General features: G+C 34.0%; 2 protein-coding genes and 1 long non-coding RNA gene across 9 annotated transcripts; all 3 read right to left on the bottom strand.

Moving 5' to 3' along the window:
• Positions 1 to 360: 360 nt before the first annotated feature.
• Positions 361 to 8,114, bottom strand: LOC105120932 (uncharacterized). Of its 6 annotated transcripts, none has more exons than XM_011019363.1 (8): positions 7,931 to 8,111; positions 6,448 to 6,723; positions 4,685 to 6,353; positions 3,168 to 3,228; positions 2,956 to 3,074; positions 1,205 to 1,295; positions 959 to 1,006; positions 361 to 577 (listed from the first exon to the last, which is right to left on the bottom strand). In XM_011019363.1, exons 3-8 carry the CDS (start codon positions 6,349 to 6,351, stop codon positions 497 to 499), a joined length of 2,067 nt encoding a protein of 688 aa, XP_011017665.1. In that variant the 5' UTR covers positions 6,352 to 6,353; positions 6,448 to 6,723; positions 7,931 to 8,111; the 3' UTR covers positions 361 to 496. The 6 variants fall into 6 exon arrangements, with proteins under 6 accessions (XP_011017665.1, XP_011017666.1, XP_011017663.1 ...); XM_011019364.1 differs by having other exon boundaries at positions 4,685 to 6,327; positions 7,931 to 8,110; XM_011019361.1 differs by having other exon boundaries at positions 4,685 to 6,571.
• A 3,960-nt stretch (positions 8,115 to 12,074) lies between these two features.
• Positions 12,075 to 13,879, bottom strand: LOC105120934 (uncharacterized). The gene is made up of 2 exons (XR_841446.1): positions 13,375 to 13,879; positions 12,075 to 12,596 (listed from the first exon to the last, which is right to left on the bottom strand). It is a non-coding gene; the product is annotated as an uncharacterized LOC105120934 (long non-coding RNA).
• A 996-nt stretch (positions 13,880 to 14,875) lies between these two features.
• On the bottom strand, positions 14,876 to 19,438 carry LOC105120935 (protein CHLOROPLAST IMPORT APPARATUS 2). 2 transcript variants are annotated; one of them, XM_011019366.1, is made up of 3 exons: positions 17,238 to 19,426; positions 16,074 to 16,226; positions 14,876 to 15,247 (listed from the first exon to the last, which is right to left on the bottom strand). In XM_011019366.1, exons 1-3 carry the CDS (start codon positions 18,399 to 18,401, stop codon positions 15,167 to 15,169), a joined length of 1,398 nt encoding a protein of 465 aa, XP_011017668.1. In that variant the 5' UTR covers positions 18,402 to 19,426; the 3' UTR covers positions 14,876 to 15,166. The 2 variants fall into 2 exon arrangements, 1 of the variants encoding a protein (XP_011017668.1); XR_841447.1 differs by having other exon boundaries at positions 15,192 to 15,247; positions 16,074 to 16,221; positions 17,238 to 19,438.
• Between the last annotated feature and the right edge of the window lie 4,192 nt (positions 19,439 to 23,630).

Genomic DNA, 23,630 nt, shown 5'->3' on the forward strand with positions numbered 1-23,630 from the left:
ACCATTAGAAAGGAAGGGGAAAAAAAACCTAGTCTGGGTAGTTGGAGGCAAGTAATTGCGTGCCACATTGCTGCATCTGTCTTCTGAGAAAGGAATATTTACTTGTTGAATTCATCATTAAAACCAATCTAGTGAAATATGGAACAACATATATGGACCTGGATTAACCTTTTAGCTTGCTTTCATATTTACCTTCATCAAACATTGCCCCTGTGCACGTCATTAGCAGCAGCAGTACTCAAGAAAATCAAAGCACATTCAAGAAGGCTCACATATACCATTGATCATTTACTGTCTAAACCACAGGCCCACATATACCATTGATCATTTACTGTCTACAGTAACTTTTTTTTTTTTTTAACCATGATGCAATACCTAACTCCAAAATTCAGCTCTATGGATTTCTGTGAGAATGAATGTATAAAGCAAGCTGTATGGACAATACTTCATCGAAATCATTGAGCAGTTACTGCTCATTTTTGAAATTCTGTATCCATCACTCCTTGCAATCATCCGTTGGATCACCATTGTTGGCATGTTTTAATTTCCGCCGTTTAGCAGCTATCTGGGGTCTCAGCTGCACAACAATTGACATGTTAACAAATAAAGAGAAGAAAATAAATATTTTCATGTCATTGACCAAAAGCAAAGTGTACAGTTATATGAATTATGTTGATAAGTTTTACAAAATACAGTCAGTTTTATTCCACATTTATTAACCTACCACCAAAACCATGCTCAATGATAAGATTCAAAGTTCTCTCTACCAACTCTAACCATGCTTCTACTCTGAAACTGAATTATTTCACAGCTGAGTAATTTATTGTAGAAACAGCCCTTGACCACTGCCTAAGCATGCATTCTTGGAAAAAGTAACTAGAGCAAGAAAGGTTAAATAACACAGACCATGATGTAGGTGCTAAAACTCTAAACCAAGAAATATATGTTCAAAACGTACCATCTGAATATACTTTAGTTGCTTCATAACTTCATCAGTTTCCAGCTCCTGAGGCAGATGCATGGAACAAGATTTGATTAGGATAAAACATGAATTATATTTTAAGTATAGCTTGAGAATATTCAATAATCTCCACAAACTTGTACTTATAATGACAGTGAAGAAGATAATAGAAACCCGAAAGTATTTGTTTGCTACATAGAAAGTCCATTAATTCCGAAGACAACATATAAAAGCCCAATTCACCTGAGGTGTAGCACAGTCAGCATGAAATGGATCCCAAAAAACACAGCAGAAGCATTCCCAGTCATCAGTTTGGACTTCAAAAAGAGGAGCCCTGATACATCAACAGCATTCTAGTACTTAATCTTCTCAAGCTTAACTAGAAAGAGATGTATATCAGATCAATTCCTAAGTGCAAAGATGGAAAGGGACGGGAATTCACATCTGCATAGGCATGCAAAAAAATTGAAACAAAGACAAGCAGGGGAAAGAGAAGATGCCTCTGCCAGTTTAGAGCACCAAACATTACATTTCACAATATAAGTTATTGCAAATTAGGAAAGGACCACAGCCAATACTTAAATCAAGGCAAACAACAACCATAATGCTCAGAGAAATGAGCAGTCTTACATGACATGATACAAGTAAAAACACCATCAGGAATTCCACTTTTGGATCATGCATGATGTGACACACAGTACGTAACTTTCCTTGTGAAGGCCAAATGCAATGTAGGGGGTAGATAAACCCTCAGAAGTCAGACCCATGGATCTAAGGGACTCTCAAGGTGCCAGACCCACCATGCACCTGTACTAATATAATGGCACAAAATATTACTGATAATATAAAAAGTAAAAACACCATCTATGCAAACAAAGTAGTAAAACAAGACTAATGCCTTCGAAATTTTATTTTCAGGACCAAAACATTTGAGAATTTATTCCAGACTAAAATTTAAAGTAATTGTAAGTGTTTCCCGGCCCAATGAAAATGTATACATCCCCTTGCACTCGGAATCAAAACAAAAGGTTCAACTTTTTATAGACACATGGGCTGAGAAAAAAGAGATCCCTAGAAGTAGCAACCTTTCTGCAGTCTAATCCAGTAGGCATCAAATCACAAAAAACTGCTAGCCTTGTTGCATGATCTTAGAAAGAATCTCCCTTCGTCAATTATGACTTGGTGGGAATGCCAATGGGAAAGAGTTAGCAAACTAATTTATTTTGGGTTTCTTACAAAACTGCAGCCAATGCCATGATATATATATATATAATTGATTGATTGATTCCACTTTAATCTCCCACCAAGGGGAATGGCATTTTGAACCAACCGCACAAGAAATGGCAGATGATTCAATCGTTGACCAAGATGCATCAATGATAACAAAGGACTTGCCAAGCTTCATGCTTGTCAATAGCGATTAAGATGAGAAAATTAAAATTAAACTGGCATTTCATTCCTGAAATTGCAAGACTAAGTTAGACACGGTAACGCCAAAATAAAGCAAGTTCAGCACTGAAGGATTTAGTTGACAATATGAAATAAGGAGATTAAACATTCATGGTTGACTTTACAACCTGGTTTAAAATGAGTGGCACATTAATGTTTGCTCACATTTCATAATACATCCACTTGGTGAATGTTGTTACACAAGAAATGAACCGCTAAAAACTTACAATGTGAATTCAAGTTTGATGGTTAAATTCTCCATAACATTTGTTGTGTTTTTCAACACAATTATTACAGAAACTTTGAGGGAAAGATTTCCTCGTAAAGCATTGCTAGGCTAAAGACCTACCTCTACTCAAGATAGTTCATGGATGGGCCAAGTGTTGAGAGCTGTATAAAAACCCTAGTAGAGATTTTTACTGTGCATAGGACTCTCTAAACAATAACTAAAGCGTTTGAGTTTGATTCTGTACAACTAAAAGCAGGTTAATTAAAATAACACACAAGCAGAATCACCCAGCAGACAAGATCATTATTTGGTTTACCTGCGCCATTTTCCACATATAGTTACATTGCCACCTTCTGCTGCATCATCTATGACCTTTCTACATTGAAGCCAATTACCTATAGAGCCAAATTTAGAAGGTTTGTTGTACTTCAATTCCTGCACAAGAGGATGTTTCAGTCCTCTCAAAACTCCAACAAATCTACTGCCAAACTGATGAAATTGAAACTAATAAACAATTTGAAGACCTACATGCAAACTGACAAAGTATGATGTATCCAATACCACAGGTTTGCCAATAGTGTCGACATCACTACATGAAAACCAAAATAACTGATGATGTTAGAAGTAACTGAGCTAGGACATATGGTTGATAATTATAATCAGTTCTGTATCATTCTTAAATTTGCGAAAGAAAAGTCCTACTGCAAGGAAAAGGAAAAAAAACAAAGAAAATTGAGGAGAGGACAAGGAATAGAACACTAAAAACATCTATGTCTGAAATAGCCATCATACTGCGCCTCAGTACAGACCAGGGATCAATGAAGCACAAAGCCTTTTCACGGAATGATTCCTGTTCTAACATATATACCTTTCATGGAACTAAACCTACAATTTCTGTTCCACAAACAATCAACAACTACCTTTTGTTCTTCCACTCGCATTAAAAATAGATGCTCCAGATATGGGGAATTTATAGCAGTACCCTGAAAAAAATGTCATTTTGTTTTAAAAGCCAAAATAATTCTCAGTTTCCTCTGCATTTGGGTCCAATAACTATTAACGCCACATTGTCGAAATTCCTGAAGGGTCAACTCTCTCCCCTTCTAAACATGCATCCCTCAAAGAGTCTGTAATCAACTCAAATTGGATATCATGGGGCCACATTATGTGCTCAACATGTTGAAGAAAAGAAAGTGAACCTGTTCAATCTACAAACATGCCTGCAAAATGGCCACGGTGTTTGATCCTACCAAGCTACTAGATTCTGTGCTACCAAGTCAAAAGGGGGCATATTTACACCATGGAATGTATCAAGCTATTAATTCAGATAAAATCTCGAAAATGAAGATTTATTGCAAAACTGAAGTCTATAGTAACCAACCATAGAAAGTAACATCTTTCATAAATTTGTAGCATGGTAATTCTTGGCCAATGTCACTGCAACCTCTTTCTAGCCTATTAAATCTTGTAAGGTTGCCAGCAAGACTTACGGACACTTGAGTCTCTAGGAGCAGAAGAAAAAAAATGGACAGCACAAAAGAGCTCAGGCATGATCCTTTATTCTTGAAATGTTGGAACAACCCAAGATCATCATCATCAAGCTTATTTACTTTCAGAATGAAAGTACCGACTCTCTCTTTCAGAAAAAGACTCTACAAACAACTTACATTATCTCTATTATGCAGAATCCATTAGGATTCCCCAATTACTTATCAAACCTAACAAAAAAATCTATGCAAGGAAAACAAACTCCTGATATGAAGATCCTTTACTTTTTATGGAGTCCAGCAACTTAGATGGAACATGCATTAAAAAAAAGGAGGGAACCAGCTCTCACATGTCAATCTCTAAAGCTCCCCATAACGCAAATCAACCAGCTAACGAGTTCACACTTGAGCATTACCCCAACAAAAAAATATGAATTGGATATGAATGCTAATAGGAGGGTCTATAAGATAAAATTGCATGCAATACTCAGACTACCTATTTCTTATGGATATCTATTTCACAAATTCAAAATTAAGAGGATTGGCAAAATGACATACTTGATAATTGGACCTGACCAATCTGGAACTTCTACTTGAAAACCTTTACCAACTCGAACACCACCTGTATATGGCTCGGTATCTGTCAACATCAATGCTATAGGATCAGATTCACCTATAGATGAAGCATCTCTACATCTGCCCATGTCACCAATTATATTGAGAGGTTTTCTAGAAATTCTCTCGTTGGGAATTATTCGTTTCTTCTTCATACATGAACGACATAACCATTCATCAATTGGTATTCTTTTTACATGAGGATTGCTGCAAGATACATGAAATGAATCTTCACAGTTATCACAAATTAGCATCTTTGCTGGGGACTCTTTAAGGAAACATTTTTTGCATGACCGCGAACTGTTGCTACCACTACCATCACCAATTCTTTTGGCAGAAGCACGGGTTTTTCCTGGCCAAATTCCATCAAAAGCCCTCTGCTTTCCGAGTATAGAGATACACCTGTGTTTTTCAGACTGATCTTCCCTGGCTAACTCTGCTGCCATTACAGTGGATGAAGAGCACTCACCATTATCATGCCCTCCAGTCTTTGTAGAAGCTGAAACAAGTTCCACATATGACTTTGATGATGAGCAACTGTCATTCATACCATCAACCTCAATGATTTTCAGTCTGCTCTTTTTTGAAGCTTCATCAGAAACCTGGTCTTCAACAAGTGAACATCCACTACTAGATTCTGATTTTGAAACATGTGGCCCTCCATTTTGAAGTGAACATCCACTTTCATGTTGATCTTGAGAAACTACAAGTGCCTCCTCAACTGCAAGGGAAGGACCATCAGAAATGACAACTGAAAGGCAATCTTGTCTGCTTCTCTTTGTGATTCCAGGGACCTGTGCTGACAAAAAGGTAACAGAGTTTCCTCGCATCTTCCTTCTACTGTATACAAACTTAGTTGCAGAAATTTCAGACATTGTACTGAAAGTAGGTAGCTGAGGACTTCTTTGCAAACTTAATTGGCAAGAAGAATAGTCTCTGTTGTATACTGTGGGAGGAAGCATAAGGGCAGCTCCATGCTCATATTGAGAAACTAGGCGTTCCTCCTTGTGTGCAAATGAAGGACCATTGGAACTGATCACTGAAAGACAATCCTCTCCACTTCTCCTTTCCATTGCAGGGACCCGAGTTGATGAAAGGGTAACAGAGTTTTGTTGTAGCTTCCTTCTCCCATAAACAAAATTAGGGGCAGCACCTTCGGACACTGGACTGACAGATGTAAGCTGAGCAAGTCTTCCAAAAGATAAGGGATGTGAATATTCAGCTCCATTGCATGTTATAGGAGACATGAGAGATTCTCTAACAGCTTCAGTCTCATGCTCATCTTCAGAAACTACATGGTGCTCCTTAACTGGAACTGAGGAACCATCAGAATTTATGACATAAGGACAATCCTCACTAGATCCCTCTGTGATTGCAGATAAAAAGTCAATAGTGTTTCCTTGTAATTTCCTTCTACTATATACAAAATTAGGTGCAGTACTTTCAGAAATTTTACTGGTGGTTGGTGGATGAGGACTTCTCGGAAAACTTAACAGGCATGAATAATTGTTACTCTCCTTTTCCCTGGTTATTGAAGCAGCTTCTTTGCAGCAATCGTGGAAGTGTTCATGACATTTTGGGCCCATCTGCCAAATTTCAGTACCAGGCATGACTTCACAAAATAAATTCTGTTTCCCTTGATCAGTTACATGAAATGGAGTAGATTCAATTGAATTAGGAAGGGAACTCGGTATCAACATTTTCACCTGAAAAACTCAGCTAACATCTGCCAGATGTGAATTTTGCTCTCTCAATCAAGCCACTGCTTAGCACCATCCAATGATACAAACATGTGATTGATATAAACCATAAAACGCTCCCCTTTGTATACTGCAGAAATGATATTGATCATTTTCCAAATGGAAAACATCAATGAGGCAAACATTGCACAGCACAGTGCTGAAGAACTTTACAATGCTACTCGTATAGGCGTGAACAAAAAATTCAGTAACATTCTAACTCGTAGTAGCATCCATTATTTGCTACAAACACCAAAAATTTTGTCAGCGTACTTTCATAACAAGGCAACCACCATAATAATAAAATAAAAAAAAGGACTTGTCCTCTGATTCTTAGCACTGTTAGAACTTGAAACACACAAAACATCAAGATATGATGCCTTATAACCCACAACTGCACTAGAACTATAATGCTTATCCTATTGAGAACTACTTGACAACTATTGAGGGCTTTTTTCAAGGGGTGAGAGGAGAAAGAGATGCAAGAATTTTAAGAAATCAATCACATTCTAATCAATAACCATAGCTCGAGTGATTTTCTTGGCTTCCGAATTGTATCCTACAAATAGTGCTTGGTAATTTTTATCTTCATCTTAGAAGATAACTATCCTTTTTTGGTATTCTCTATTCATTTTCTTCCTCAATAAAGTATTCCTTTTACCAAAAGATTAAAGGGTTTTAACAAATGTCTTGCATATAAGGGCAAGCATATAGCCATATATCATAATGACAGCTTGTCAGATTACTATAAGAAACTAAGAGCTCTCTAACCTCAACTTTCCAAACAAGAAACCAAACGGCACCATTAGTTTCCAAATTTTAGGGCTTATAACATTTGTGTTCAAGTAGGCATTCATGGGCGGACAAAGCAAAATTCAAACTTCACCACAAAAGCAAAACCCCAGTCTTCCCAAAGACAACAAGAATCATCCAAGCAACAAACAAAACTTATGGTATAGACCATAAAAAGAAAACCCCGAACATGTATTCTCTTACCCACGAGAGGGGAAAAAAAAAAAAAAGACAACCTTAAAATCTCAACAATCAAATCTAACCAAATAAAATCTAAACCCAACACCAACTAGAGCTTCAATAACCAATTGAAACGTTATTAACTAAGTTTCAAGAACCTATTTTAACAATGCTAAGTGGGATTTTCTATAAAATAATTAAAGGGTTTTCTGGGTCCTTTTCCAAGGTACTCAAGAAAATGTCCTAACTTCTTTAAAACACCTACAATTCAATTCACAATTTCCTACTTTCTTCTCCTTGATTTCTTTCACACAAAGTTGAAGAAAGAACCACCAAAACAACAAGTAAATATCATTCAAGAATTACTGTAAATTCCATACAAACACCAACATTCAGATATCTGCAACATAAAAAATGGAAAAACAAACTAACAGCAAAATTCAAAACCCAGAAAGCAAAAAGGACAAGAAAGTTATACCTATTGTCAAAACCTTGCAAGAATAAGGAAACGGCTGAGTAATGAGACCTCTTTAAGAACCCACTACGCAAAACCCCTCCCTCCTTCCCTCTCTAAAACTAAAAAGTCTCTCTCTGACCCCTTTTTATATTTTCTATGGGCAGGCTGCTTGTATGTGTGCAACCAGTAAAAAAGATGTTCCTTTTTTCACTTGCCATTTGATTTATTTGCTTATTATTATTATTATTATTATTTCCAATCTTATTATGACTCTTTTTTTTTTTCTTGAGCCTATCTTGAAACTCAAGAAATAGAGACAATCGGCACATAAATGCATGTCTCCATGTCTAAAATAATAAATAAATAAAATCATAATAATAAATTTATTTTTATGTCTTAATATTTATTTATTTATTTGACAAATCATGTTTTTTTTCTTCTTCTGTGTTTTCTCTATTAAGTGATACTAACTAAACACTCTAAAAAAAATAATGAAGTTGTTTATTAATTAGATATTAATGATCTTCCGTATAAAATTATTATATTTATGAAAAAAATTATGATTTTTCTTGAATTAATAACAGAGCAAATCTACCTATTATCAAAATCAATACCTCCAATGTTTTTGACCTTTATTGTAAGGGGAGTATATAATAAAAATGTGCCCATGATAATATATTCAAGCAAAAAAATAAACAATGAAAAAAAAAGTTGTTTGTTGCTAATCTAGAATGATGCTGCTTCTTAGAGTAGCAGTATCTGAACTTTTAACTCTAGATGTGTCCTCTCTTCTTGTTTTATGAGTATTGCTGGACTAAGCACTTGCTCTGCTTTGCAGCCCTTTCCAAAACTAAATCTAAGAGCCAATGGAGCAAGTTTTTAGATTATAGATTATGAGTTAATAATCTTTAGATTATAGATTTGATCTTGCCGTTGAATTATCAGCAAAGCCTCAACATTGTTAGGAGCAAATCTTTCATGATTTTCATGCTGTTACTCCTGAAAAGGTTGAAGTGCTTCAATTGACTTGGCTATAACCAAATTTCCATTCAAAGAATGCCAGCATTGTTTGGAGCAAATCTTTCAAGATTTTTATGCCGAAACCTCTTATTTTGGTCCTTAGGCCTGGGGCTCCGGACAGCGTGCGTCTGGAATCTCTCAAGGAAGGATAAAACCACTGCAATGTGCCACTTGATTTCAGATTTTACATGGATTACATTCAATTAGATTGAGGACATAAAAACATGAACATGAAACCATATATTATCTGTTAATGTGGAAAGAAAAGGAAAAGAAGGACGCTTCATTTGCTCCAATCAGTGACCAAAGGAAATGTAACACAAATTCCAACCGCTGGTTCACCATATACAGGCTCTATCGAAAAGAATTCGCACTTCAAGTCCAGATTTTATCTGGGCTTTAAAAGCTAGAATGAAGAGTTTGTACAGTAGTCAGTAACATACGAGCATGATGAATCGGCACATTCCTCTGCCTGAATCGTTCAGATGACAAAAGGTACTTAATTACCATTTACCTCCCAAGTCTTTAGTCAGGACAACAGCACGCAAAAAATTATGGAATATTGTTTCGATGGTCTAATCGTGTGTTGTCTGCTGGACCAGTGGCCTGTGAAGCGTTGGAGCTGGAGAACAAAAAGCTGTTAGCATTGAGTGTCAAGTGAAGACTGATTCAAATAACATAATTTATGTTACTGCCTACACTTTTTAGTGCATAGAAAATATAATACTCGTGACTGATCAGAAAAGCAGACATGGTAGCGGCTGTATCCAAACCCTACAACAAATTGGGATTCATGAATGTGCATTGCAGAAGGCTAAAACTGACCTCAATATCCTAGCGAGGCATGTGTGTGCATGCGTGCGTCCCTGGGTAAAATCGGTGAAAGTAATATCATTTCTGATACTTTCATGAAGATCTTCGGGGAATCATCAACATCCAAACATAGAAGAGATCATGACTGAAATAAGCACCATAGCATCATCACATAATAATTGCTCAGAGGTCCATGCGCGTGCAAAGAGCAAGTCATTTCACACAGGATGTGTAACAACTAACGTGTATCATAAAGTCTGGACGAGCCAAACAAGATTTTCACTGATTATAACTTTTAATCCTATCGTTGGAAGAAAAGCTCTTCTAGTGCCGTCATTCCTCAAGTAAATTTAAACAAAATTTAAACGAGATTCTGTTGCACAGTTCCAAAAAAAAAGTCAAAAAAAAAATCAACCAAGTAGTCGAAGAACCTTGCATTCATACCAGATAAGCAGATAATACATGACAGTAACCTAAACTTCTACCATGACAAGTCCATAAACAAAGTATAACCTTTAATTTTTTTTTCATAACAATCTGAAAAGGCAGAGGTTTGATACATAAATCTAAACCATAAAACAACAAAGAGATTCTAAGCATTCTATTCCATCACCTGAACTTCTCAGAAAGAAATTCCAAAAGGGTAATATCTTTCAATTATCCTGGACTAATGAAAGATGGAACATAGAAGTGGCTGAGAGCTGCTTGAACGCAATGGAAAAATTAATCCACAGTCTCCAAATTTATCATTTGCGTGTCCATCATTTACTTCTTTTATACCTGAGTTCAGCAGCAACTGATCATACTAGTTATACATTAGAAGAAAGTGAATTAGCAATCATTAAGGAGTTGCCATTAAATGAGAGAGCAAACAAGTCAAGAATCCGCAAAGCTTCAGCGCAAACACAATGTGGAGGTTAGATAAACCACAGAAGTCCGAATCGTGGTTTGAGAAAAGCTACAATTTGTAGTTTTTCTTAAACTTTCTTCTGTTTTTTTCAAACCGTAACCATAAAAGCTACAACAATACCAAACACACACTTTTAAGTGTTTTGAATCACCGGCGTAAGAAAGAGTAACTGATACAATATGGTCACAAAGGTCTATCATTGAAAAGAAAGGACTCGTCAAACTTCATGCTTGTCAATATCATAGCATTTAAGAAAGGAAAATCAAAATAAACCAGCTTGAAGGAAACCACTGGGGCCTCGTTCCAGAATACAGGAAGTTCTACGGAGTTGCATTTAGTTGCAAAAAATCTGGGACTCTCCAAGCAATAACTAAACAGTTCGGGTTGGAGGCTCTCCAACTAAATGCAGGTTAATTAACATAAACACACGAGTAGAATCACCCAAGAGAGGAGATCGTTATTTGGTTTACCTCCGCCACTTTCCACGTACAGTTACGCTGCCACCTTCTGCTGCATCATCTATAGACTGTATACACTGAAGCCAATTACCTACAGAGTCAAGTTTAGAAGGCTTGTTTGAATTCAATTCCTGCACAAGAGGATGTTTCAGTTCTCTCAAAACACCAACAAATCTACTGCTAAACTGACAAAGTATGATGGATCCAACACTACAGGTCCACCAACAGCATCGACATCTCTATATGAAAATCAAAATAACAGAACAAATGACATGGAGCAGATAATATTCTGAATTCTTAAGAAAGTAAAGCCCTGCATGAGAAGAAGAAAAGGACCAAATGACAGAGAGGAGATAACAGGGAACAGAAAACTAAAAATATTTGTCTGACACGACCTAATGCACTGTGCCTTAGTAAAGACTGATGAATCAAAGAAACACAGAGCCTTTTTCATGCGGTGATTTATTTCCTTGGCTATACATGCAACTAAACCTCCAATTTCTGTTCCACAAACTATCAATTACTACTTTCTGTTCTTCCACCACGTTAAACATGGATTCTCTGCAAAAGGGAATCCATAGTCTTTCTCTAAATAAATGTCATTTTGCTATAATGAAGCCAAATAATTCAGTTTCCTCTGCATTTGGGCCTAAAAACTGTAAAGGCTAAATGATTGCCTCCAAAATGTTTTTGCTCAAGGCCATTTAGTATCGTTATCAATCATGAAGACTCCAGATGAGTGGACTCTCTCAGCTTCAAAACCTGCAACATGTTCGAAGAAAACAGACTAAAGCGCTCAGCCTACAAATCCACCTACAAAATTGTCACCATGTTTGGCTCCACAAATTCTAAGTCACCATTACATATGCTACTAAGTACTGAGTGAAAAGGGGCAATAAAGATCCATCTGTATATCCAGAGATGCATCAAGCCATTAATTCTGATGACATCTGGAAAATGAAGATTCGTTTCAACACGAAAGTCTATAGCTAAAGCACAATACAATATAATATTTTTATAAAACATAAAACAGAAATTCTAGACCAATGTCATTGCTCCCTCTTCCTAGCCTTTTAAATCTTGCAATTTTGCCAGCAAGGCTCAAGAAAACTTGTTTAAGAACATGATAAAAACAGCAATGGACAAAATAACACAGCATGTAGCGTATAGAAGGCTGGTGACTGAAAGGCAGCTTCTCCAGTTCTCTGTGATTACAGGGTTTCCTTGCAGCTTCCTTCTTCTGTAGACGAGATTGCATGCAGAACTTTCAGACATAGTACTGACAGTTAGTAGCTGAGAAAGCCTTTGTAAACTTGAAGGACATGGGGGATCCTCTCTGTTGTGTACTGGAGGACGAACATAGAGGCAGTTCCATGCTCATGTTGAGAAAATCGGCGTTGCTTCTTACGTGCAGCTGAAGGATCATCATAGCTGGTTAGAGAAGGATATTCATCTCCACTTCTCTTTGGCATTGCAGGGGCATGCCCTGATAAAAAGGTAACAGAGTTTAGCTTCCTTCTCCCATATCGAAGTTAAGGGCAGAACTTCCAGACGCTGAACTGCAGTTGTGCTTCTTCCAAAACATAAGGGATGTGAATATTCAGCTCCATTGCATACTATAGGAGGCATCATAGGTGCTCTAACAGCATCACTTTCATTCTCGTCTTCAGAAAGTATACGGTTCTCCTTAACTGAAACTGAAGGATCATCAGAATTGATGACATAAGGAGAATCCTCTCCGCATTTGTTTGTGATTGCTGATAAAAAGTCAATGGAGTTTCCTTGTAACTTCCTTCTACTATATACAAAATGCTAGTGGTTGTTAGATGAGGACTTCTTGGAAAACTTAACATGCATGCATAATTGTTACCCTCTTTTTTCCAAGTGAATGAAGCAGCTTCTTCTTTACAGAAATTTTGGAAGTTTTCATAACATTTTGGGTACATGACGTGTAACATAAACTAGATTGTGATTTCCAAATCTAAGAAGTCCGGACAAGTCAAACGAACTTGCTGATGGAAACGGATAGTACTTTTATTCTGATAGTTGGATAGATTGAAATTTTACAAGCACGTTCTACAAGCTAGCATCGACTTTTAATCTAGTTGGTTTCGCCTTTTTCACTATAATTAAGCTACATCATCATATCTGCCAAATTTTAGCGCTAGGCATCCAGTACAAAACAAATTCTGTTTCCCATGTTTAGATGCATAAAATGGAGTGGCCTCAATTGAAGAAGGCAGTGAACTCTGATTTCTTATCACCTGAAAACCTCAGCTGACATCCATGGATAAGATTTTTGATCTCCAAGTCAAGCCGCCGCTTAGCCCCCTCCTATGGTGATTCAAATATGAGATTGATATAGACCACAAAAATGCTTCCCTTTGTTTACTGCTAGAATGATACTGATAATGTTCCAAATGGAGAACATCAAAGAGGAAAAAATTAGACAGAACAATGCTGAAGAAGTTTGCAATCCTACTCATGAAAGAAACCAGGAAAGAAAAATTCATTAAACTCCTAAAGACATCGATTGTCTTGACAAACACTAAAAACCTTATTGGCCTTCTTTAATAGCTAGACAACCTTAAGAAGAAAAGGACCATGTCACCTTCCTATTAGCGTTGTTACTTAGAACACATAAAGAATCAAGATACGATGCCTTATAATCTCCTCACCTGCATAGTACCTTACTTTACCCTATATAGTCTAATCAACTGGAGTAGATTTTAATTCTCATCCTATTGAGAATCCCTGGAAAACTACAAGGGGCCTTGTAATTTGATGGGGATGAAGGGCAAAGTTAATAAAGACCATGACCTGAAGTCTCTGGTCTAGAGATTTGGATAAGTTAATTTGGATTGTTCTAACTAATTAAAATAATTTTATTTTAATTTATTTTTTAAATAAAATAAATAACATCTTTAAAAAAAATTAAAAAGTGTTTTAATTAGATTTTAATTAGATCATAAATTAATCCATTAAATCGATCGTGTCACACCAAAACAATTCTCATCCAGTTTTTTTCCCTTCAAAACTTGAATAAAATCCTAGCTAGTTCAATAAAATCTTGAATTGATTTATGAGATATAGCTAGGCTTAATAACATTCACAGGGATGAGAGGTCTTCCAATAGTATAGAGTGATTTTCTTGGCTTCATAAGGTATCCTACAAGTGCAGCTAAAAAAACGTTTGTAATCACGCAGGTAGTAATTAGTGGGTTTTTCTTGTCAAAGAAAGCAAGGAATATCTGAAGAAAAAAACATAAAAAATAGAACCCAACACATCATCTTCTGTCCACAAAAGACATGCTTCACGTAAAACAAACAAGAACACATCATCACCCACAACTATCAAATCCAAACCCAACAAAACCTAAACCTAGCTAGTATCGTAGCTAGCGCATACTAACTTTGTGTTTTCATAACTCAAATCTATATAAAAAACGACTGCTTATGGAACTAAATCCACCATCTCATTTTCTACTCTTGTGAGCATAAATATCCTTTGATCATAAGTTCATCGTTCTTCATTTTAAAAAACAATTGATGGCACAAATTGTCAGTGAATATGAACTTTCTTTTGATTGCTACGTCCACTTAATATGAATTTAGACACTGCTAACAACATGAATATGACTAGGTTGCGTTTCCCATGCTATTCATATCTTTTATATTGTGTTTCTTGGCACTGAAGGAATACATTTTGCTAGTTCATAGTTCTTTTCTGCAAGAATTAAGAGGAAAATTAACAAGCTTGCTTGGAACCCTCAAAAAGGTCTTTATACTGCTAAATGGTATTGATGATTTTTTTTTTTTTTTAACAAAGTCAAAAATTCAAGCATCTTTCCAAAGACTAGAAAACAAAAGAGTATATAGAGAATACTTGAAGCCTGGGCCAAAAAAAAACTAGTTGGCCCTACTTCTACATCCTCCTCTCCTTAACCAGCCTCCATCTCCTCATGTTTCAGTGTGGAAAATTAAACTAGAAGATGAAAAGAAAGAAAGCGAAATATTACAAAACAAAAGATATCATCATGAAAGTGGTGATGATTTTCACAACTTGAAAGTCTTCTTTTTCCTCTCCTCATGTTCATCACTACTTGTACTTGGATTTGGCCTTCTCACAAATCTCCCCTGCAAGCATTAAAGAAATTATTATATATTAGAGTAGAGTGGCAGTGGATTGCTCCGAAGCATAAATTACTAAGCATTCTTGGTAAAATTTAAGCTTAAAGAAGAAGATTCAAGCTATCTGCAAGGATCACTAGTTCATATAATTTGTTCTTTCACCAAGGAAATGAGTGGATTCCCTTTTTTCTTTCATTTTTCTTATGTCAAATGATTTCATGAATATTTTTTTTCTTTACTTGCCACATTAGAAAAAAAGATTATATTATTTTTTATTTTAGGAAAATATTTTTTTATACTTTGCTATATTGATAGGGTGCAAAAATTGATTTTTTTTTTTTTTTTTACTTTTTGTTAAAGCCAGGGGACAAAGTGAAGTATGATTGATATGCTCTTCGATTCATTATTCATCAGGCTTTTATCATGTCACCACGAATCATTCAAAGAGTTGTCCCGTAATCAATTTCAGCCCTTGGAGTGGGTCCCACCATTCAAGTGGGTCCCAAGCACCACCATCGACCCCCCACTATTCAGAATTACACTCCCATTGATTGTATAACTAAAAATCATTGCAACTAATACTCAAGTAGTGTTATGAAACTTAATATAATCTAATAATTTATTGATTAAATTAAGTTTTATAGCAGTTAACTCGGTTAAATTTAATTCTTTTAGAGGGTTAATCTGGGACTAATTAATATAATCCACCCCCACCTTTTCAGAATTGAACTATATTCAATTTAAATTAGCCCGTGCCGTCTGACCATTTTATAAGCAAGCAAAACCTTGAAAGAAAAAACAAAAGTGGAGGACAACAGAGAAGGAAAGGTACCTTCATTCTGGGCCGTTGATCAGCGTTGACTTTTCTGACCTGGTATCTGATCTTCTTCGAGAAAAGGCGTGTACGCCGCTTTTCTTTGTAGCGCAACACGCTAGCTTCTCTCATTCCATTCTCTGAGAATAAATCAATTTGTGCCAGCCTGGCCTGCCCAAAAAATTAGAATAACCACGACCAAATTAGTGCCTTCAAAAACCATGAAATTCCTCTCATCTTCTCTTTCATTCCATCCTCATTCATATCTCGAAATTCAGTTTTTTCTTTTTTTTTAAATAATGTTGGAAGAAAATTTATTAGATGGATCAAAACCCTGTTTAATTTTTAAAAAAAAATTAAAACAATCTTATTTTAGATTAATCAAAACAATCCTGAATTGAAATCTTTCGCCAGGTTGCGATTGAAATCAAGTTTAATAACTTTCTAACAAAACCCTTGTCATTATAAGTGACTATTATTTCCCTAATAAATTTCCCATTTGTATGTGATTGGCAATAATGTTTTCCCAGAAAGAGACACCAGAATTTGCCTAAAATATGAACAATGTTATGACTGCAACGCCATACGAGCAAAAACAAATATTGGGTCGATGAGACGAGATGTTAAGAATTCTTTGAATTGCATGATTGGAAAAATGGAGTTTGATTCTTTCAAAAAATAAAAACAAAGCAAGCGTTAAAAAAGGGAGCAACCATGTAAAAATAGGAAAAAAAAATAAAGAAACCTAATTTAAAAGGAAAACAAAAAAATGTTGGTATTTTTTAAGGTTCCACTTAAGGCTTGGATTAGAATAATAATGGTATCAAAACCTAATTCAAACTAGGTTTTTAATTAAATTAGATAATATATAGTTTATTATCCTAAGAAATTTAATAAAAATTACTAGCCTATGTTGACTCCCGGTTTGATTATAACCATGTGGTAATAACTCTTCAAGAAAAGCATTTTTTATTTGAAAAAGAATATCCAAAAATCAAAACGTTTGTAAGATATCAAATTTTAAAAAATAAAATAAAAAACTATAGATTTAAAATTGGCAGCACTTAGGCTGGCAGGAAGCAATTAAATACAGTGGAGTTTAACTAATTAATTTATTGGAGTTTGAAACATTATTTTATTTTCATAGGAAAATCATTTCCCGGCAGGAGATGAGAAACATACAGAGACATCAGTTCCTTCAGCAGACCCCATAGTTTCCTCGGAAAATGGCGAACCACGGTCGGACCACGCGCTCAAAACGTTGTCGTAATTCAATTTCAATATCAACCTTTGATTGGATTGTGGAATTGAATTCTCCTTGATTGGATTTTCCTCTTCCAATTCCTCATTCTTCAATTCCACCACGGCAGGCATCTCCACTTTCTCCAGTTTCTTTTTCTTCTTTTCGCTGCTCGAGTTGGATTTCATTTTCAACTTTGATTTTGGCTTTGGCTTGGGAATTGAATTGCAATCTGGACAGTTGTTGCCATTGGCATTTCTGATGGCACCCGCGGTGGTGGTGGTGGTGGTGGTGTTGAGTCTTGGAGAGATTTGTAACATATCAACAAAGGGAAAATGCCACCAATCTCCTTCATCAACTTGTCTCAAAGCTCTAACACCTCTTCTCATCGCCATTCCATGACCAAATTGTGATTTCCCGCCAAAATTATATTCCATTGAATTCCCATACCAAGAATTCGTTTGGCCACCACCATGACCATAGCTTGGACTAATGCCATTAGGCACCTCATCAACCATTTCATTGCCTACACTTAAATTCCCCATAATACTATCAATACCCTCCTCAATTTCCTCATCAAGAATCGATTCAGCATCGAAATCCTCATCAAAACCATCACATAATTCCATTGAATTCCCATGGAAGTCAACTTCCCCACTGCTCTGGCAAGATGACTTGTCTCTAAGATTTGCAACTCTGGACTCATTTCCAAATCTGGGTTTTTCTTGGATTGGTTGGTGGAGTAGGAATCCAGAGTTGTCAAAAACGCGAAAAGGCAACAACAAGTCAGGGGATTGGTCAAGGAGGATACTGTTGTCATGGGGTTTGGTGAATTTGCTAGATTTTGTGAGGTGTTTGCTGGAGAAGACGTTTGGATAGGCAGAGGAAAGAAGGGCAGCCGCTTCATTGTAAGTTTGATTAGGCCTTTTACGAGTTGTTCTTGGTTTTCTAGTTGAGATTGCTAATGGGGAATTGCTAGATTCGGAGATGGTTGAAGATGGTGAAGATGTGTGTGATGTTCTTGTTGAGGAAGTAGATGAGGATTTGACTATTTCTAGATCAAATCCATAGGTTCTCCCACCTCCACTTAAACATGGAGAAGACATTTTAGAGGTGACAATAACAAGGAAAATATCAAAAAGATGAAAACTTTAGCGAGAATCTAAGGTCCAAGACCTTGAATTCAAGTGGGATTTTCAATCCAGCCAATAGGAGATAATTAAACAGAGACGAATTGAGAATTAGAATACCAGGCAAATTAGTGCTAGCAACTACGGAATTCAAAGAGAAACCTGGAATTCGGAGGAACCCAATTCAGATACAGAATCGGTTGAATTGGGGAGGAAATTCTGAGACCTGATTGCAAGAAAAGTTAAACCTTTTTGGTGATGTAATTGAGAAAAGGAGAGAGTTTCTATAGAAACTAGTAAAAACCCTAAACCCCTACAAAGTACAAGGAGCAAGAAAGGTGCCAAATACCAATTGTTTCTGTAGCTTAGGAAAAGGAGAAAAAGCCAAGAGTGAAATAATATTTTACAAAAGAGGAAGAACCTAGAACCATGTTAAAACCCAAAAAAAAAAAAATCCTCTTTCAATTCCTCTAAAAACCCAGATGAAATTAAAAAAAAAAATAAAGAGAATAACTACAAAAGCTCAGCCTTTTTCTTCTTAACTAACTAAAAAACCAGTCCCAAAACCCCAGAAAAACACACTAAGAAGTGGTAGCCAACATGAGAGTGAGTTTTCTCAAAAAGGAGAGGTGATTAATAAGAGAAGCAAAGACTCCTAGTCCACAAACAGTGATAAATTCAGCATATAAAGAGAAGAGAGAGGATAAAAACAAGAGAAGAGAAGAAGGGACTCTATTTTGTGGGCACAACCACAGGCAGGTTGCTAGCTATAGCAAGAAGGTCACGGGTAGAGACAGATGGAGAGAGAAAGATCCGTTGAAGGATTTGTGTAGACACAGCAAAAACACACAAACAGAAATGCCACGCTCTCGCTCTCTCTCTCTCTCTAGCCTTCTCTCGTTATCTCTGTGTAGAGTGTTGGGTTGGACAGAGAAGTTAAGGGATGAGATGGGCAGAGAACAGAGGAAGAGACAATGTTAGTTTGCCGTAGGAGTTCCTGTTGTGGGACCAGTCTTTTTAGTTTGCTTTTGTCATGCTTATTTACTTCGGTGGCCCTGTTTATAGCTGGTGGCTTTTTTTTTAAAATTAATCACAATTTCAGAACCTATATCTCAACTACTAATTAATCCAACAACAATAACAAAAATAATAATACAGTAAGCTTCCATTTATAATCCAAGGCCTAAACCGTCGGTCAAGAAACAATACGGGAAGGAATTAATCCTGGCGTCATCAAGTTAAAAACTTAGATGGACTTCTGATTAAATTAAAAACCTACTGGTTTTTTTAGAATAAAATTAGTCAAAACAATATTTTTTTAATTATTTTAAAAAATATATATTATTTTGACCAAAATAATTTTATAACAAGTATTGTTGTCATTCACTCATAAATGAATTGAGTGATATTAAAACCTAACAATTTTTGAAAGATATTTAATTTGAAAGTGTGTTGGTTTTTTTTGGTGGGATCCACATAAAAAATATATTTTTTTATTTCTGTAAGGTATGATTTCTGTTTTAATTATACCATTATAAAAATCATTATAATTTCAAGTCAAATATATATCTAGTAGTTAATTGTTGTATGATGTTATTGAATGTGGTAATGAACCCATAATAAAGTGTGAAAAGGTGTTATAAATTTACTATAGAGATTGCTCTAATAAAGATGTTACAAAAATATGATGGAGCATCTTATACATAAAAGGATTATTTTTATTTTTAATTGAGGATGTGTTTTTTTAATTGAGGATGTGTTGCTCCAAGAATGTGATGCTAAGTATTTTTATGGTAAAGAATGGCTTCCTATCAAGAAGGCTTTCCCCTGAATAATTTGAAATTAAGAATAATTTTATTTTAATTCAAGTAGATTAATGTAAGATTTTTTTGAAAAATAAATATTTTTTTAATTATATTTAGTTTATCCTTTTTAGGATTTTATTTTTAAAAAATTTGTGTTTTTTTATTCAGTATTTTTTTTATAATGTAAGGATTTTAGTTTATTTGTTTATTTTTTAATAAATAAAACTTGAATGAATAAAAATTAAATATTATGAACGTATCCTCATAATTATTCTTAGTCTTTTAAATTTTTTACTTGTAATAAACTCTAATAGGATCCTTTGCTCCCGATTATGTCAAAAATCTAAATTTAAAACAATGTTACAAATATCTCTATATACATGTTGTCTTGGTGTTTTACTTGGTGTTTGAATAGCAAAATCTATTTGATGTTTTTTTTTATAGATCACCTCATTTAATAGTTGATATTAAAGTAGTATTACTCTCGCTCCACAGCTAACCTTTTTTTTTCTTTTTCTTTTTTTTGCAATAATCCACTAGTAACTCTAGTTTTTGGCTAAAACATTTTAAAAATAAAATATTAGTAATCTATGTAAAACTTTCATTGGAGTACTCCAAAGACCCATAAAACGACGAAAGAACACAGTAAAAAAAGAAAAAAACAAGATCAAGCATTAAACTAGGAAAAATGCCAGATAAACTAGACAATACAATAAAAAAATAAACATCACATTTAGTTAAAAAAAAATTAGATTTGAGTTTATTAAATAAATAAATAAAAAAGAAACGTTGCCACTAGTGAAAACACGACAAAATCAAACTCTTAAAGAGACTCAAATTAGAGAAAAGAAGAAAAGAAAATAGAAGAAGCAACTTCAATCATACACGTCTACCAATTAGAATTGAAATAATTAAGAAATTTGATAGTAAAAAATCAATTTCATGCTCAATTGAGAATGTGTTTTAAATTACGTTTTAAAAGAATTTTTGTCTTGAAAAATCATTAAATTATATTGAAAGTAAAAAAATCTAAAAAAATTATTTTAATGTATATCTAAATAAAAAATATTTTTAAAAATAATACTTTAAATTATAATAAAAAACCTTTGGGTGTGTTTGTTTATGGTTGAAGTTTGTTTATAGGACCCACAAAAATACTACAAAAGATGAAAAAAAATGGAAAAAATATTATTTTGACCAAAATAATTTTATAACAAGTATTGATTTTTGAAAAATAGTTCATTTGAAAGTGTGTTGGTTTTTTTTGGTGGGATCCACAAAAAATGTATTTTTTTTTATTTTTATAAGGTATGGTTTCTATTTTAATTATACCATTAAAAAAATCACTATAGTATGATGTTATTAAATGTCATAATGAACCCATAATAAAACGTAAAAAGGTGTTATAAATTTACTATGGAGATTGCTCTTATAAAGATGTTGATGGAGCATCTTATACATAAAAAAATTATTTTTATTTTTAATTGGGGATGTGTTGCTCCAAGAATGTGATCCTATCAAGAAGGCTTTCCCCTGAATAATTTGAAATTAAGAATAATTTTATTTTAATTCAAGTAGATTAATGTAAGATTTTTTTGAAAAATAAATATTTTTTTAATTATATTTAGTTTATCCTTTTTGGAATTTTATTTTTTTCATATTTGTGTTTTTTTATCCAGTATTTTTTTTTTATATAATGTAAGGATTTTAGTTTATTTTTTTATTTTTTAAATAAAACTTGAATGAATAAAAATTCAATATTATGAACGTATCCTCATAATTATTCTTAGTCTTTTAAATTTTTTACTTGTAATAAACTCTAATAGGATCCTTTGCTCCCGATTATGTCAAAAATCTAAATCTAAAACAATGTTACAAAGATCTCTGTATACATGTTGTCTTGATGTTTTACTTGGTATTTGAATAGAAAAATCTATTTGATGTTTTGCTTTATAGATCACCTCATCTAGTAGTTGATATTAAAGTAGTATTATTCTCGCTTCACAGCTAACTCTTTTTTTTTTTTTTTTGCAATAATCCACGAGCAACTCTACTTCCTTGATCTCCCCATTGATATGAGTTTTTGGCTAAAGCATTTTAAAAATAAAAATATTAGTAATCTATATAAAACTTTCATTGGACTCCAAAGACCCATAAAACGACGAAAGAACACAGTAAAAAAAAGAAAAAAACAAGATCAAGCATTAAACTAGGAAAAATGCAAGATAAACTAGACAATACAATAAAAAATAAACATCACATTTAGTTTTAAAAAATTAGATTTGAGTTTATTAAATAAATAAATAAATAAAAACGTTGCCATTAGTGAAAACACGACAACGCGAAATCAAACACTTAAAGAGACTCAAATTAAAGAAAAACAAAAGAGAAGAAATAAAAGAAGCAACTTTAATCATACATTTCTACTAATTAGCATTGAAATAATTGAGAAATTTGATATTAAAATATCAATTTCATGCTCAATTGAGATTGTATTTTAAATTACGTTTTAAGAGAATTTTTGTTTTGAAAAATCATTAAATTATATTAAAAATAAAAAGATTTAAAAAAATTATTTTAATGTATATTTAAATTTAAAATATTTTTTAAAATAATACTTTAAATTATAATAACAAACCTTTGGGTGTGTTTGTTTATGGCTGAAGTTAGTTTACAGGACCCACAAAAATACTGCAAAAAAAAACTTTTAAAATTAAGTTTTATACATAATTAAATTACACTTAATCTTAATCTCGATTTTAATTATAAAAACAAATATATTTTTATTGATGATTTCAATAATCATTATCATATTAAGCTATTCAAAGAAATAATAAAATTAGGGTATATTTATCACTAAATTTTTTAAGATATTGTTTTGCGTTTTAAAAATATTATTAAAAATTTTAAATTAATATTTTTTTAATTATTTTAATATACTAATATCAAAAATATTTTTAAAAAATTAAAAAATACTTTTTAAAATAAAAAATATATAAAAAACTAACCGTAACCGTATTCAAATCTTAAGCATGGGCAAGCACGGATGCCTCAATTAAGATTTGCCCAAGTTTTTTGTCACCCATCCCACCTGCAAATCTATCTAGGATTTTACGGGGAAAATTTCTTATCTGCTGAGATGGCAGAGTTTCATTGGATATCTTAGATTTTGTTAGGGCTTACTTGGCATTGCCTTTTTTGGTTGGAGGATTATCACGTGTATCTAGGCAGAGATTGGGTTTCTTTTGGACAAGAGAGCAAAAGCAATGATTTCAACCTTTTTGGTTTCTTTTGCATTTCTATGTGGCGGATGGGTGTCATACGTTGAGCTTATTAGGATCATTAACTTATGTTTAAAAATCACCAACTAGGTTTTCATCATAGATATTAATAAATAAAT

The sequence above is a fragment of the Populus euphratica genome, unplaced genomic scaffold (assembly GCF_000495115.2).
Source record: "Populus euphratica unplaced genomic scaffold, PopEup_1.0 scaffold31.1, whole genome shotgun sequence".
NCBI classification, from domain to species: domain Eukaryota; kingdom Viridiplantae; phylum Streptophyta; class Magnoliopsida; order Malpighiales; family Salicaceae; genus Populus; species Populus euphratica.

Bases quoted from the DNA above. Each gene is read 5' to 3' on its own strand.
- LOC105120932 (XM_011019361.1), bottom strand. From the start codon at position 6,441: ATGTTGATACCGAGTTCCCTTCCTAATTCAATTGAATCTACTCCATTT. The intron at 1,296-2,955 runs GTAAACCAAATA...TTGATGTATCAG, and splicing joins ATATGTGGAAAATGGCGCAG to GGCTCCTCTTTTTGAAGTCC. The intron at 578-958 runs GTACGTTTTGAA...ATTGTTGTGCAG, and splicing joins AACTAAAGTATATTCAGATG to CTGAGACCCCAGATAGCTGC.
- LOC105120935 (XM_011019366.1), bottom strand. From the start codon at position 18,401: ATGTCTTCTCCATGTTTAAGTGGAGGTGGGAGAACCTATGGATTTGAT. The intron at 16,227-17,237 runs GTATGTTTCTCA...TTTTTTGGGCAG, and splicing joins CTGAAGGAACTGATGTCTCT to GCCAGGCTGGCACAAATTGA. The intron at 15,248-16,073 runs GTACCTTTCCTT...TAATGCTTGCAG, and splicing joins ATCAACGGCCCAGAATGAAG to GGGAGATTTGTGAGAAGGCC.